Raw genomic sequence first — 17,235 nt, 5'->3', positions numbered from 1 at the left:
ACCAGTGGCCATCAGGCAGCTCTGCCCGGCCAACATGCATGTCCTGAGCTGAGTCGGGGCAGACATCCTGCCAGGCCCAGGGCAAAGTGTATGTGTGTGTGTGTGTGTGTGTGTGTGTGTGTGCACGTGTGGGCCTGTGTGTGCGCTCCCTGCAGCCGGAACAGAAGCGGCTCTTACCGTGGTGTATTTACCCAGCTGGCAGAGCGAGGGGAAGGTTTCCTGGTGAGCTTTCCGGATCTTCTCTGTGAGGTCGTCCAGCTCAGCTGTCATTTCATAGCTTTCTGTGCATTCCTGCTTCGAAGGCTCCTTCTTTTTCTTGTTCCTGTCATTTCTGACAGCTGGAGATGAGAGAGAAGGCAATTCAGGAGTCAATAATGGCTGGGCCTGTGCTGCCTGAGGCGGGAGCTTCCATCCCAACCTGCCTTGGAATCATCTGACACTTGGAACGGGAACAGCCAGAAAAGGTGGTAGAAACACACCTCCTCCCAAGAAAAGGAATTTGGCAGCCAGAAGAACCAGGGCAGAGAACTAGGTTTGCTCCTCTGTGTGAGCACAAGCAAATGGATTCCCGTGGGAAGCTTAGACTCAGCCAGAAGGCTGAGGGTCTGTGTTTGGTTTCAGAGGACTTTCTAGGTGGACTGGATTCATTGACGACAGAAGGAGAAAACCAAATTCATTCTTCCCACTTCCAGAGGGGATGGCCTGAGGACATGTCAAAGGAACCCCTTTTGCCTGGTAGACTAGGTTCCTGAAGGATAATTAATAATTCCTAATCATTTTCATTTGTTCTTTGCTTTTTCTGTTTTCTGAATTAACTGATTGAACTTTTGCAGAAGTCTGTCTTAGAGGTGAAGGGATGGTTTTGTCTGTTTTTCCTGTTTCCTAAATTTTCTGCATCAACCATGAACTATTTTGTTCTTTATAAAGTTATTTAAAAATAATAACGAATGCATCAGGAAACCCTCAGCTGGGAAAACCATCTTCTCATTCCTTTACTCCCTCATTTATTAGCAGCCACGTGACTCCCGGTCCTGCCGCCCCTCCTGACTCTTTGCCTCTGCATACTCCCAGCCAAGGTCCAGGGCTGGCACAGTCGGGGCCCAGGACACATGCCCCGTCCAGTCCCTCTCAGCGTAACTCAAAGCTCTGCGCTCTGGCCAGGATCTCCTGGGGAAGGAAACCGAAGCCAGGGAGGCAGACAGGGAAAACCAGACCATGCTGATCCCCTCCCTGGGTGTCACATTCCCTGGGGACCCAGGGGCTGCCCAGGCTGGCCGCGGCCTGGCCATGTATGCCCCACCGTAACCTGGGAGTCCGGCTCCACATGATCCAGGACATCATTTGATCTCCTGGAAGCTGATTTTTGCACCCACCCTCCCTGAGTACATGGGGCACTCTGAGGAACCGGCAGTTCCCTGGGGCTACACTTTGAGTATCCCAAGGCCCTGTTTGGGGCAGAAGCTGAGGGCAGAGTAAAACAAAAGCATGGGGAGGAAGATAAAAGGTCACAGGGATGAAAGGGGAGTGGTGAGGGAGGGAGAGAGGAAAGAAAAGAGGGTGACAAATGGTACCAAAAAACCCGTCTGTAAGGCACCCCACTCCTGACCAGGACAGAGGGCAGTGGGCAAGAGAATTAACAGTTCTTGGGTCTACTGGTCATTTTGTCCACAGCATCTCACTTAATCCCCTTACCAGGCAGGCAGTTTCAAACCCATTTTACAGATGAAGAAGCTGAGCCTCAGAAAAGCTAAGGAACGTGCCAAGGTTCACTCAGCTGGCAAGTTCTTTCCTCACTTGAACCCCCCAGTTCTTCCTAAGGAAGTTGACATGTTTGCACTGAACACCTCCCCAAATGATCTTCTTCCCCTGGGACTCTGAAGTGACGCAGTTCTTTGGTTTAGAACATTTCTAGATCTCCGGTGAAATGAGTGACAGTGGGTAAAGATAGTGTGAGGAAAATTTAACCTCAAATGTACTCTTTTCTGGACAGATTGATCCTCCATAACCAGACCCTTCCCAGTAGGATGCAGGGTAAGGGGTAGCAGGTTGTAAAGCAGCAAGGATACTGTAAATAAGGTCAGCAAAGGAGGCACGAAAAGGGAGGAAGTGGGTAGCATATGGCGGTAGACGTGGGCAGACCCGGCGGCTCTCTGTAAGGATGGGGCCTGAGTTTGTGTGGAAAGGCTACAGCCTGATGGCTTGTGCAAGCACCATAAGCTCTTGGAGCTGGTTAGTGCCCCCACCCATTGCCCTTTCTCTCTGCATCTGCTAATGCAAAATTTGAATCGTTGCAACAAGGGTCATTCTAAGACAGAGTCCTAAGGAAAACGATTCAGCAGTTCCTCAAAAAATTAAACAGAACTACCATATGACCCAGCAATTGCACTCCTAGGGCTAAACCCAAGAGAAGTGAAAACATGTTCATACAAAAACTTGTTCATAAATATTCATAGCAGCATTATTCATAATAGCCCAAAGTGGAAAAAACCCCATTGTCCACCAGTGGATGAATGGATAAACAAAATGCAGTATAGCCATACAATGGAGTATTTTTTCAGCCATAATAAGGAATGAAGTACTGATTATGCTACAACATGGATGAACCTCAGAAACATTTTGCTAAGTGAAGAAGGCAGACTCAAAAGGGACAAATATTGTATGATTCTACTTATAAGAAATAGGCAGAATAGACAAATCCATAGAAATAGAAAGTAGATTAATTGTTGCTAGGGACCGGGGGAGAGGGGGAAAGAAGGCAATGGCTAATAGGTACAAAGCTTCAATCTGGGGTGATGAAAATGTTCTGTAATTAGTGGTGATGGTTGCAAGATCTTGTGAATTTATTAAAAACCACAGAATCGTACACTTTAACATGATGAGTTTTATGCTGGGCGAATTATATCTAATACACACACACACACACACACACACACACACAACCAGAGCCCCGAGGGAGGCTGCAAGTCACCAAACACTAAGAACTGTGCCAACTAGAACCAGAAACCAAGATGGCGCCCATAACCCCTCAAGGACAGAGCTGTAGCCCCAATGTCATTTGATAGCTTACAAGGGCCAAAATTGTAAGATTCCTTCAGCAATGTAAGATTCCAGCTCATTAAATCCCCACAGTCACCTGGGTGAGGTGGACATTACAATCACACTTCCAGACTTGAGGAGCCTAAGGCCCAAAGCTGTCCTGTTTGAAAGCAGCAGTATCAGGATTTCAGTGGAAAACACAGAGGGCAGAGGCAGGGACCACACACCCAATAATCCCAAACCCAGGTAGATCTGTGAGACCCGTATCTGTACTTGTAAACTTTCTGCTACACTGACCCCATTCACCCAAGTCCCTCTGGAAAACCAGGGACTCCAATGAACAAATCCTGCTCCAGAGGGTTGCCCAGGAGGGTGGGCGCCCCTGTGAGCTACCATCCTGGGGGAGCACCTGAACCAAGCCAAGAAGCCTGAAGGTGAGGTCAGCTGGGCACCAAGAGAGATGGGCTTGGCTGGGTTGTCCAGTAACAGTCCCACCAGTTGCAAAATAACAGCTGCCAAACCAAAGCAACATCTTCTGTGCTTTGGGAATTACACTTCAGAGCTGACTCATTGCCAGGGGCCTGGTGTGTAACCTGATTCTCCCTTCCAGACCTCTCTTGCCCCCCCAAAGCAAAGACCCATCACCACTGTCCCTATGACTAATGGGCTCCTGAGAATGTGGGAAAGTCCTGTGCAACTGCAAAAGGCTGCAAACCCTCGGTGATGATGCCCCACTCACATAAAGGTTCATACATCGATAGATACGTTTTCTCAACACGTGGCCTCAGCAGCTGCTTTGCTCAAGAATTTTAAACTTCCTGTGGAACGCAGACACAGCGTTTGGGCCAGGCATGTGTATAGCTGCAAAAAGCCATCAGAATCAAGGTGATGACCCAGTGCACAGGCAGCTACGCAGGCCTGGGAAACGTCGGCTGCACTGTGGCCTCGTGGTTGGCCGCTGCTGGAGTGAGGCAGGGCAGGGCGGGCAGGGGCTCCCCCCTCTAGGTCACCGGTGCAGGGCACGGTAGTGGCAGATCTGGGTACAAGCCCGAGCCCACTGCGTACCTGCTGCAGCCACGCCCAGAGGAGTCGGTTCACTCAGAGCCTATTCGTGGACAGCAGAGCCACCCTCCCAGGGATGGATGGAGGACGTGCAGTCTACTGAAATGGCTGAGATAGGTTAGTAATTATACAGGAAGAATTTCAGGCCCTTCAGCATGGAAGTGGGTGGACCTCCACACGGAGGACCTACGAGAATTTTTATGGGGTCCATGGCAGTAAGTGCGACAGGAGACTTGCCATGACGAATGGTGCTTTTGAATATAAGACATCATCTGGTGGTGACATGAAATGGGCAGGTGGGCTCAGTTCTTCCTTCATTTTTTCCTTCATTCAATAAATATTTAGTGAGCCACTGTGTGCTGTCTGCTATGGGGATGAAACGGTGTGAACACAGCCAGTTCCTGCTGCCCTGGGGCTGTCATATGGTGGGAGACGGACATTACTCATATACTGGTAGTAACAGGAATAAAGGTAAGAATACTGGTATCACTATTATTATGACTTGTGATTCATATACTAGAGTATTATTTATTATAACACTGAAAGTATCAATTGTAACTATCATAGCAGCTATCAGGCACTTGCCTAAGCCCTTTAGTCATATTAAATTGCTATTCTATATGATCATATTGTAATATGATCTTTATTCATATTAGATCACATTGACCTATACGGCAGATATCATTCTTATGCCCATCTTGCAGGTGAGAAAACTGGAGGTGAGGAACCTGCCCAAGGTCATGCCTCCTGTAAATGATGGAGCAGGGATTTGAACTCAGGAAAGGTGGCTCTAAGGCCCCACTCATAACCACGGTGCTCTGCTGTGTCTTATCCCACACACACTTCATTCCAGGTGCAATAAGTGCTATGAAGGTTGCTACAGGGAACTCTGTGTATTATGGAGTGAGTGTGTGTGTGTGTGTTGGGGGATGTGTGTCCAGGATCAGGAAGCTCATGTTGGGGAAAGGGGAGGGTGAGTTAAGGCAAGGGGTGGGCAGGGAGCCCGTGGCCTTTTCCTCCTGAAGCCTGGGATGTGCAAAAATGATGCTCAGCCCTAAGGCTGCCTGTAGCATCTGATGGCCGGTCTCTTCTTCCACTCAGATTCCAACGGGCTGGCGTATGCCCCAATCTACCCATGAAGGACCTGGGGAATTGACAAACTGCTTTCCAGCACAGTCCACTCCTGGGAAGGAAAAGCGAGGTGGGAGAGAGTCACATACTGTCACACCTGCATCAGAGTCCCTATCCTGACACAGACATTACCATTCCGCATGGCCCTTCCCTCCTAGTCTTTGAATGTCTGAGGAACAAGGGCCACAGTGTACTTGTCTCTGTGATTCCAGGGCTTAGCACAGCACCCAGCCCATGGTGGAGACTCAAAAACTGTTTTGTGAGTGACCAGGTGAACAGGTGAATAAAGGTGGAATTCCATTGGCTGTCACGGCTTGTGTATGGCAACACAGAGCACACCTGAACCTCTTTCTTTCAGAAAGTAAAGTCCTCCTCATCACCTCGGGGCCTTCAGGGGAGCCACTAACCACCCTCCACCCCTACACTAGTAGCCAGGAGGTTGATAAAGCAGGCAGGACATCTAAAGGGTCACCGATGTGATTTACACACCTGGCAGAATCTGGCCCGATGTTTGCAAAGCGCTTCTTGGACGAAAGGTACGCCATAAAATACCAAGTGTTCTCCTTGTGAGGGGCTAAGTGCTACAAATCAGATTGGGTGGCATAAAAGTAACATATTTATGATCCACTATCATATTGCAAATGAAATGAATGTAATAAAAGTGTCACTTATACAAATACCTCTGATGTACAGATCTCGACCTATGAATATGAAAACAGACACCCCAGCACTTTTATTTGAATGTCTAATCATGGAAATAAATGAAGTCATGTTCATTTTAATGTGTGTGCTTGTGCATGTATCTGGAATATTGATTTCCACGCATGCAATAAAAATTTAATGCGGGAAACATTTGGCAAAAGACACAGATTTCACTTGGATTCAGAAGGATAAGAAAACAACTACAAATTCCTTCACATTGAAAAAGACCCTGAAAATACAATTGACAGTGTTTTCGTCATAAAGTTCCTATATTAAGTTTAGTGAAGGGAGCATAATGATCTATTCATTCTTGCCTGAAAATTAAAGTCTGGAATTTGTGCATCTTGAGTCTTCAGCTCCTTGCTAACTGCAAGAATAATGGATCACAGTTGGCAAGCAAAACTATCTGGTTGTCCTGAGTTAGGAGGGCCTGTAACTAACATACTGATATGGTTAAAATCATTTTCTGCACTAATTATATAAATGGAAACTCATGGATTGAAAGCAGGTGGAGCTATTACTAATACAGATGTACTTTTCCTCTAACGTAAGGGTTTCGGGGAAGGTTCTCAAGTATTTAACACAGCAGTTCCCTTTGTAAAGTTGGGTAGAGGTGGGGTGAGTAAAGACTCCCATCAAGGTCAGAATCTCCTTCAAGGTGGGGGCTGGATCTTTTTCCTAATACAGAAACCGCCTCATGAGCTCCAGTTGAATGTATGAGCACATAAATGCATAGAGGAGCGCAAGACGTTAGTGAACGAGGCTGCAGCCATGTGTCTTTTGGACCAGGCTGAGGGCAGGGCACCCACAAGTGTCTGTTGAATGGATCAAGTCCTGATTCCTCAGGGCCTCCATTTCAGGGTTCGTGAAATGGAAGGTGAAACCACAGCCTTGCAGGGCTGTGCCAAGCATGCAACAAGGCAGCAAATGCGTAAGGACTTTAAAAGGTGGCATAATGCCCCATCCAACTGCAAAGCACTGGGGATGACCCAGCATTCACGGTGCCAGGGAGCAAGCAGGGAGACTTCAGAATTTTAAAAGGATATTAGATAAGCAAATCTTGGGGTAAAGAGTTGGGACGTAGAATTCTGAGAATTGAAAGAGGGTCAACAATCCTAGTGTAGCTTCTTAAAATTATTCACAGTGCTTATTAAAAATCTCTGAAATACTTTTATTTCAGAGATATTCAGATGCCACACACTTCCTTCTTTTTAAAGTGCTGTTACACTAATAAAACTCAAGATTTCTACAGATATTTTCCTCTCACTGGCGGCTTTTGGATACTGAGATTTTACCTCTTCAAGATGGATAGAGTTCCCTTTGTCTTCTAATTCCTAATTGTGATTTCCTGCTCTGTCTGGGCTGGTGTGACCAGCTCTGCTGTGGCTACTTTTACTTTTGGGCAGGCGTACTCTGGTGGCCGTCCTTGCAAAGCAAGGGATATAGAATTTAGAGGATCCATTATAAGTGACAAATCTTTTTCTTTGGACAAGAGCCTCGTAAGAACTATAGGAACTATTGTAGGTTCAGCTCCAGAGATAAGGGGAAATAAAACATCCCTGCATAATGAATTAGGAGCTTGACAATGAGTAATGGAGATCTTTCCTTCTTAATTCACAGTACTTCTTTGCTTCATTCCTTCCGGCAGCACTGGGGCTACCATCAATGGAGGCTTTACCCAAATCCTGTCAACAGGAGGCAGAGCTATGTCCTTGGCTTCATGTTTGTGACAGAGCTATCCAACAGATGAGGACTGAGAAGGCTTGTATTGGTAGCATAAACCTGAAGGTTAAAAATGTAAGTTTAAGACACTGACGCTGCCCCTCTGCTATTTATGCAGGAGTAAACTCACACACCTACTGCATAATTGATTTACTCTGCTTTTAAAAGCCTCCAGGATAAGAGTTCAGCATCTGCTTCCATAATCTATTTTCATGGGCAGGAAACTGTTATATTTAGCTGAAGTTCATTTTGCTGATATTGAACCTGCCCTCATGTGTCTTCCCTTCAACTCAGGGTTCAAGATCCTGGCCACATACTTTACAACACATAGAAATTATGGAGCTGTTCTCATGTGTCTTAAATAACATGAAGAGTATATTGGCCAAATGGAAGGACACTGGAGTAAAATTCTAAAATCCTGCATTCTACTTCTGTCATTTACTAACTGTGCAACTTTAGGATAGTCACTTAATGTCTCTGAGATTCAATATCATTATCTGAAAAATGAGGACATTAGTCTCTATCACATACAGGATGCTCATATATATTTAGATATATAAATGATTACAACATTGTGTACTAAAATAAATAATTCATTTATCCACCAAACATTTATTGAGTCTTGTAGTCACTGAAGAGACTGAGTAAATAAAACACGGTTTCTCTCTTAAGAAATTAAATGTACATATATTTAATAGAGAGTATAAGGGTTTAATAAATACAGATTGCTTTGAGAAATGCGAAATGCTAAGGAAAGAAGGTAGGAAGAAATGATGGGGGGAAGGAAGGAGGGAAGGGAGGGAAGAGGGGAGGAGGAAGAGAAGGGGAGGGGAGGGGAGGGGATGGAAGGAGAAAAGGAGGGATACAAAGAGTGCCTTAGTTTTGGAGCTGCTAAAAAAATACCATACAATGGGTTGCCTCAGCAATTGGAATTTATTGGCTCCCAATTGCAAAGGCTTGCTTCCTCCCAGTATCATTATCTTTTGACTTGCTGGCAATCTCTAGAATTCCTTGGCCTTTCCATCATAAGGCAATGTACAGGGCGACTTTTTCTCCTTTCTCTTCCAGGTCCCATTGACTTTCAGCTTCTGGCTGCTTCCCGTGGCTTCCCCTTCCGTGTCCAATTCTGTATAAGGACTTCAGCTATATTGGATTGAGGCCCAACCTGATTCACGTTAGGTACACCTAACTCATAACATCTTCAAAAGTCCTATTTACAGATTGGTTCACACCAACAGGACAAGATTTGGGAACAGAACATGCCTTCTGTCGGGCGACATGATTGAGTCTCCAACAGAAAAGAAAAAGATCAAGAATTCTTATCCAAAGCAAGACCAGTGCTCCAGCCTGGTACCATGTAACTGGAGATCAGGAAGAAGATGGAGAGTTGATAAACGACAGTTTTTAAACTTTCAGTGGATCCATCTCTTATGGCAGGACTTTCCATCTGAACTTGGCCTAGTAAACAGAGGTGACCACATTCATCTTCTTAGGATCCAACTTTTTCAGATATCGACTGATGGCGTTTGATGAATTTCTGCCTGAGTCATGTATCAATGAGGTGGCCGTAAGAGATAAACAGATGGCTTGAGAGTTTGCTGGATGTTTGCCAAATACTCTATTCACACTGTTAATGCACAGAAGCTCCTGCCTATTGCCAAATAAATTTTAGAACTCTGAATCATTAGCGAGATGATCTACATGTGGATATGTGGGTGTTTATACTGTATATTTAGTTTAATTGACAAATCCTCACTGTATGGCATTTTGAATGACTCATGACAACCTACATGAAACTACATGAGTTTCACTGGGGTCCCCGCAGTACTAAGGTTTAAGGGTCTTCAGAATTACCACAGTAAATCTAGGTCAGTATAGTTTGTGTTCTAAATGCATTATATTAATTTTAATTTTTAGAGAATTGGTAACCCATGTAGGAGATATATGAGAGCCCATTATTGATATGATTAGTCAATTAACCACAACCTGTTTTCCTACTGATTCTGGATAAATTTTTTTTTTTTTAATTAGAGAAGTGGGTTTACAGAAAACTCATGCATAAAATACAGGGTTCCCATACACCACTCTATTATTAACACCTTGAATTGGTGTGGTGCATTTGTTACAACTGGTGAAAGCACATTTTTATAATTGTACTATTAACTATAGCCCATGGTTTAACTAAGGGTTCACTGTTTGTGCTGTGTAGTTCCTTGAATTTTTTTAAAAATTTTATTCCAGTAACATATATTCAACCTCATATTTCCCATTTAACCACATTCAAATCTATAATTCAGTGCTGTTAATTATGTTCACAATGTTGTACTATTATCACTATCACCCATTACCAAAAGTTTTCCATCGTCCCAAATAGAAACTCTGTACATTTTAATCCTTAACTCCCTATTCCCTACTCCCACCCTATCCCCTGGTAACTTATATTCTAGATTCTGTCTCTATGAGTTTGCTTATTCTAATTATTTCATATCAGTGAGATCACACATTTGTCCTTTGTGTTTGGCTTACTTCACTCAACATGATGTCTTCAAGGTTCATCCACATTATCACACGTATCAGAACTTCAATCCTTTTTAGGGCTGAATAATATTCCATTCTGTATATATATCATATTTTATTTATTCATCGGTTGATGGACATTTTGGTTGCTTCTATTTTTTGGCAATTGTGAATAATGCCACTATGAACATCAGTGTGCAAATATTTGTTTGCGTGCCTGCTTTCAGTTCCTTTGGTTATATACCTAGAAGTGGGATTGCCGGGTCATATGGTAATTCTATACTTAACCTTCTGAGGAAATGCAAAACTGTCTTCCACAGGGACTGTGCCATTTTACATTGCCACTAACAATGAATGAGTGTTCCTGTTTCTTCATATCTTCTCCAATATCTGTAATTTTTCATTTTTAAAATAGTAGTCATTCTTGTGGGTGTGGAATAGTATCTCATTGTGATTTGATTTGTGTTTCCCTAATGGTGTCGAACATCTTTTCATGTGCTTTTTGGACATTTGTAAATCTTCTTTGGAGAAATGTCTACACAAGTCTTTTGCTCATTTTTAAATTGGGTTCTTTGTCTTCTTGTTGATGAGTTGAGGACTTTCTTTATATATTTTAGATATTAAATCCTTTTCAGGAAAAGTGGTTTCCAAATATTTTCTCCCAATGTGTAGGCTGTTATTTTATTTTCATGATAAAGTCCTTTGATGCACAAAAATTTTTAATTTTGATGCGGTCCCATTTATCTATTTTTCCTTTTATTGCTTATGCTTTGGGTGTAAAGTCTAAGTAACCATTGTTAAAATGAAGTCCTGATAAGGCTTCCTTATATTTTCTTCTAGGAGGTGATAGTTCTGACTCTCATATTTAGGTCTTTGATATCCATTCTAAGTTGAATTTTGTATATGGTGTGAGGTAGGGGTCTACATTCATTCTTTAGCAAATGGAGATCCACTTTTCTCAGCACTATTTGTTAAAGATAATATTATTTCCAAATTGAGTAGCTGTTGCCACCATGTCAAAAATCAGTTGGCCGGAGGGGCAAGATGGTGGCATAAAGAAGAGTGGAAGCTAAGTAGTCCCCCTGGAACAACTACAAAAAACCAGAAACAACTAGTAAATAATCCAGAATAACTGCAGGGGGACAAACGAGACCATCCACTCATCATACACCAACCTGAATTGGGAGGAATGCCCGAGAACACAGCATAAAATCTGTAAGTAAAACCTGTGGAACCAAGTCGTGGGACCCCCTCCCCCATAGCCCGAGCTGCAAAGCCTCGTGGTGCCAGAGAGAAGCTCTCTCCCAGCAAGCGAATATAGCTCAGCTGAGCTCCAACTGGGGTTTTAAGTAGTGAGTGTGAACTGCTCACTACAGGTACGCATCCCCAAAAAACAGACAGAGGCTTTGGGTGACGACTGACCTAGGAGAGCCGGAGGGTCGCCTTGGACTGGGTCTGAAGGGGACTATCTGTTTCTTTTTTGGCTCAGTGGAGAAAGCCCCAGTCATTTTCAGTTTCCAGGGCTGTGACTCCGGGAAGGGTGGAGACAGCACAAGCAGAGACAGAGACCATTGAAATGCTAATGACCTCCACCTGAGGGGTCTGTCTTCTCTAGGAGGAAAGGGGTGGGGCCCTTTCCATTCAGAACCAGACCCCAGAGCCTGGGGGAACACGGCCATACCTCCTCACACCAGTCAAGAATTATAGGCTAACAGGCGTCACCTGCTGGGCAGAAAAGCACAGTGACCCGAGGCATCAAAGGGTGGAGCAATTTTCTAAGACACACCTTCAGGGAAACCAGATACTGAATATTTCTTCCTTCTGGGACCTGAGCCTGTTCTGGTCTGGGAAAACCTGATTTGGATAACCAAGGAAACCATGCCTAGACAACAAAAAATTACAACCTACACTAAGAAAAACAAAGTTATGGCCCAGTCAAAGGCATAAATGTACCCTTCAACTGAGATACAGGAATTTAAACAACTAATGCTAAATCAAATCAAAAAGTTTAGAGAAGATATTGCAAAAGAGATAGAGGCTGTAAAGGAAGCACTGGACATGTATACGGCAGAAATCAAAAGTTCAAAAAAACAACTAGTAGAATCTATGGAAATGAAAGGCACAACACAAGAGATGAAAGACACAATGGAAACATACAACAGCAGATCTCAAGAGGCAGAAGGAAACACTCAGGAACTGGAGAACAAAACACCTGAAAACCTACACGCAAAGGAACAGATGGAGAAAAGAATGAAAAAATATGAGCAACGTCTCTGGGAACTCAAGGATGAAACAAAGTACAATAATGTACGTATCATTGGTGTCCCAGAAGGAGAAGAGAAGGGAAAGGGGGCAGAAGCAATAATAGAGGAAATAATTAATGAAAATTTCCCATCTCTTATGAAAGACATAAAATTACAGATTCAAGAAGCGCAGCATACTCCAAACAGAAGAGATATGAATAGACCTACGCCAAGACACTTAATAATCAGATTATCAAATGTCAAAGACAAAGAGAGAATCCTGAAAGCAGCAAGAGAAAAGCGATCCATTACATACAAAGGAAGCTTAACAAGACTATGTGCAGATCTCTCAGCAGAAACCATGGAGGCAAGAAGGAAGTGGTGTAATATATTTAAGAAACTGAAAGAGAAAAACTGCCAACCAAGAATCCTGTATCCAGCAAAGCTGTCCTTCAAATATGAGGGAGAGCTCAAAATATTTTCTGAGAAAAGACAATGAGTGACTTTGTGAACAAGACACCTGTCCTACAGGAAATACTAAAGAGAGCACTACACGGTGATAGAAGACAGGAGTACGTGGTTTGGAACACAATTTGGGGAGATGGCAGCACAACAATGTAAGTACACTGAACAAAGGTAACTATGAATACGGTTGAGAGAGGAAGGTGGGGAGCATGTGAGACACCACAAGAAAGGAGGAAAGATAAAGACTGAGACTGTGTAACTTGGTGAAATCTAGAGTATTCAACAATTGTGATAAAATGTACAAATATGTTCTTTTACGAGGGAGAACAAGCAAATGTCAACCTTGCAAGGTGTTAAAAATGGGGAGGCACTGGGGGAGGGATGCAATCAGCATAAACTAGAGACTGTAACTAATAGAATCATTGTATTATGCTTCCTTTAATGTAACAAAGGTGATATACCAAGGTGAATGCAGATAAGAGGGGGGGATAGGGGAGGCATGTTAGACACTTGACATTGGTGGTATTGTCTGATTCTTTATTCTACTTTGATTTAAGGTTATTTTTCCTTTTGCTGCTTCCTAGCTGTCTTTTTTTTTTCCTCTTTCTTTTGCCTCTCTACCTTCTTTGACTCTCCCTCCTGCCTTGTGGAAGAAATGTAGATGCTCTTATATAGATAATGGTGAAGGTGGTGAACACATAAATGTATGACCATGCAGAAAACCTTCAATTATTTACTTGGGATGGAATGTATGGTGAGTGAACAAAACCATATTAAAAAAAAATGGGTTGATGACAAAACCTCGAGGGCAATATACTGAGTGAAATAAGCCAGACACATTAGGACAATTATTGCAGGGTCTCACTGATAGGAACTAATTATAATATGTAAACTCATAGACATGAAATATAAGGTACCAAGATATAGGATGAGGCTTAAGAATGGGGAGTGGTTGCTTAGTATGAGCAGAATGTTCAATGAGGATGAACTTAAATGTTTGGAAATGAACAGGGGTGTTGGTAGCAAGATGTGAGAATAACTAACAGCGCCGAATGGTGTGTGAATGAGGTGGAAAGGGGAAGCTCAGAGTCATATATGTTACCAGAAGGAAAGTTGGAGGTCAAAAGATGGGAATGTATAAAACTGAATCCTATGGTGGGCAATGTCCTTGATCAACTGTACAAATACTAGAAATCACTTCCATGAACCAGAACAAATGTATGACAATACAATTAGAAGTTAATAATAGAGGGGCATATAGGGAAGAACTATATACCTATTACAAACTATATACTACAGTTAGTAGTATTTCAACATTTTTTCATAAACAGTAAGAAATGTACTATATCAATACTACAAGTCAACAATTGAGGGGGGTTGGTTAGAGATAGAGGAGGATTAGAGTTTCCTTTTCTTTTCTTTTTTTTTTTTTTTCATCTTTCACTTTATTTCTTGTCTGGAGTAATGAAAAGGTTCTAAAAATTGAACAAAAATTAAGTGTGATGGATGCACAGCTGTATGAGGGTACCCAGGGGCAAGTGATTGTACACTTTGGATCTTTGGATAATTGTATGGTATCTGAATAATCTCAATAAAAATGAAAAAAAAAATGAGAAGAAAAATTAATTTCCTTTATGCCCTCATAAGGATTAAATGATGAAAAGGTAATGCATGTAACACGCTACCTACATTACCAGGAATATAAGTTTTCAGTAAATGTTAGTAAATATTCTTTATTATTAATATAACTGTTAAAGTTCATGTTATAATAATACCCTTAAAAACAGATATGCATTGTAATAACCCCTTATATGTATGAGAAAAAAATAGGAATCCTATGCAAATCCTACATGCCTTTTCCTTTATGTTTCCAAATTGTCTGTAGTGGATATGTTACTTTTACAGTTTTTTTAAAAAAGTTGCTTTACCTCTTATTAGAAATATTTTTAAAGTCCACTAAATGGTTAATAAAACTTCTTGCTTTTTGTAACAACAACAACAAAAAAATCAGTTGGCCATAAATGTGAAGGTTGATTTCTGGACTCTCATTTCAACTCCCTTGGTCTACATTCCTGTCCTTTGCCAGAACCATGCTGTTCTGATAAGTGTGGCTTTGTAATAAGTTTTAAGTTCGGTAAGTGTGAGTCTTCCAACTTCTTTCTTCTTTTTCAAGAGGGCTTTGGCTATTTGGGGTCCCTTGCCCTTCCATATAGATTTGATGATTGGCTTTCCCATTTCTGTGAAGAAGGTCGTTGGGATTTTGATTGCATTGAATCTTTAAATTGCTTGGGGTAGAACTGACATCTCAACAATATTTAAGCTTCCCATCCATAAACATGTAATGTCTTTCCATTTGTTTAGGTCTTCTTTGATATCTTTTAGCAGTGTTTTGCAGTTTTCTGTGTACAAGTCCTTTACATACTTTGGTTAGATTTATTCCCAGCTATTTAATTCTTTTAGTTGCTATTGCAAATAGAATTTTTGCTTGATTTCTTCTTCACTTAGTAATTACTAGTGTATGGAAACACTATGGACTTTCGGATGTTGATCTTGTACTCTGCCAATTTGCTGAATTCACTTATTAGCTCTAGGACCTTTGTTGTGGATTTTTCAGAATTTTCTGTATATAGGACCAGGTTATCTGCAAATAGGGAAAGTTTTACTTCTTATTTTCCTATTTTGATGCCTTTACCTCTTTTTCTTCCTTAATTGCACTGGCTAGAGTATATTGCCCAATGTTGAATAACAGTGGTGACAGTGGGCATCCTTGTTTTGTTCCTGACCTTAAAAGGAAACACTTCAGTCTTTCACTGTTGACTATGATGTTAGCTGTGGGTTTTTCATATATACACCTTATCATGTTGAAGAAGTGTTCTTCTAGTCCTATTTTCCTAAGTGTTTTAATCAAGAAAGGGTGCTGGATTTTGTCAAATGCCTTTTCTGTGTCAATTGAGACGATCATATGTTTTTTACCCTTCATTCTTTTAATATGGTGCATTACATTAATTGATTTTCTTGAGTTGAACCACCCTGGCATACCTGGGATAAATCCTACCTGACCATGTGTATAATTCTTTTAATGTGCTGCTGGATTTTGTTTGCTAGTATTTTGTTGAGGATTTTTGCATCTATATTCATAAGAGATATTGGTCTGTACTTTTCTTGTTTTGTGGTATCTTTTTCTGGTTTTGTTATTAGGATGATGTTGTCCTCATAGAATGAATTAGAGAGTATCCCCTCCTCTTCAATTTTTTGGAAGACTCTGAGCAGTACTGGTGTTAAGTCTTCTTGGAATGTTTGGTAAAATTCCTCTGCAAAGCCATCTAGTCCTGGGCTTTTCTTTATTGGGAGGTTATTGATAACTGATTCAGTCTCTTTACTAGTTATTGGTTTGTTAAGATCTTCTATTTCTTCTTGAGTCAATGTAGGTAGTTTTTTTCTAGGAATTTGTTCATTTCATCTATGTCATCTATTGTGTTGGAATGCAGTTGTTCATGGTGTCATTTTCTAGTCCTTTTATTTCAGTGGGGTTAGTAGTAATGTCCTCTTTTTCATTTAGTTATTTCTGTCCATTCTCTCTCTCTCTTTTTTTGTTCATCAGTCCAACTAAAGTTTTGTCAATTTTATTGATCTTTTCAAAGAACAATCTTTTGTTTTTTTATTCTATTTTCTTTTATTCTCTACTTCATTTACCTCTACTCTAGTCTTCATTATTTTCTTCCTTCTGCTCACTTTGGGTTTAGTTTACTCTAATTTTTCTAGTTCTCCCAATTTTGAGGTTAGGTCTCTTATTTGAAATCCTCCTTCTTTTGTAATGTAAGCATTTAGAAACTATAAAGATCCCTCTCAGCACTGCCTTTGCTGAATCCATTAAGTTTTGGTATGTTATATTTTTCATTTTCATTTGCTTCAAGATATTTCCCTTGTGATTTTCTCTTTCACCTATTAAGAGAATGCTGTTTAATTCACATATTTGTGAATTTTCCATTTCTCCCTCTGTTATTAATTTCTAGTTTTATTGCATTGTGGTCAGAGAAGATACACCATATTATTTCAATATTTTTTTAATTTACTGAAACTTATTTTGTGACCTAAGATATAATCTATCCTTGAGAGTGATCCATGTGCACATGAGAAGAATGTGTATTCTGTTGTTCTTGGATGAAGTGTTCTATATATGTCTATTAGGTCCAGTTGGTTTAGGGTGTCATTCAAGTATCATATTTCCTTATTGGTCTTCTGTCTAGATGTGCTATCCATTATTGAAACTGCTGTATTAAAGTCTCCTTTGATGAACACAAAACTCTCTACTTCTCCCTACAAATCTGTCAGTATTTGCTTCATATATTTTGGGGCT

General features: G+C 41.4%; 1 protein-coding gene across 3 annotated transcripts in view; it reads right to left on the bottom strand.

The window, feature by feature from the left end:
• Positions 1-17,235, bottom strand: part of RARB (retinoic acid receptor beta) — a 783,867-nt gene that overhangs the window by 29,930 nt on the left and 736,702 nt on the right. For all 3 annotated transcript variants that reach the window (XM_037845929.1, XM_037845938.1, XM_037845948.1), the window contains one exon: positions 178-338. In XM_037845929.1, coding sequence (XP_037701857.1) covers positions 178-338 — 161 coding nt within the window. The remainder of the gene's footprint in view (positions 1-177; positions 339-17,235) is intronic.

Source organism: Choloepus didactylus, chromosome 1 (assembly GCF_015220235.1).
Source record: "Choloepus didactylus isolate mChoDid1 chromosome 1, mChoDid1.pri, whole genome shotgun sequence".
NCBI lineage: Eukaryota > Metazoa > Chordata > Mammalia > Pilosa > Megalonychidae > Choloepus > Choloepus didactylus.
Note: the sequence above shows the minus strand (reverse complement) of the source record. Positions and strands in the feature narration are given on the sequence as shown.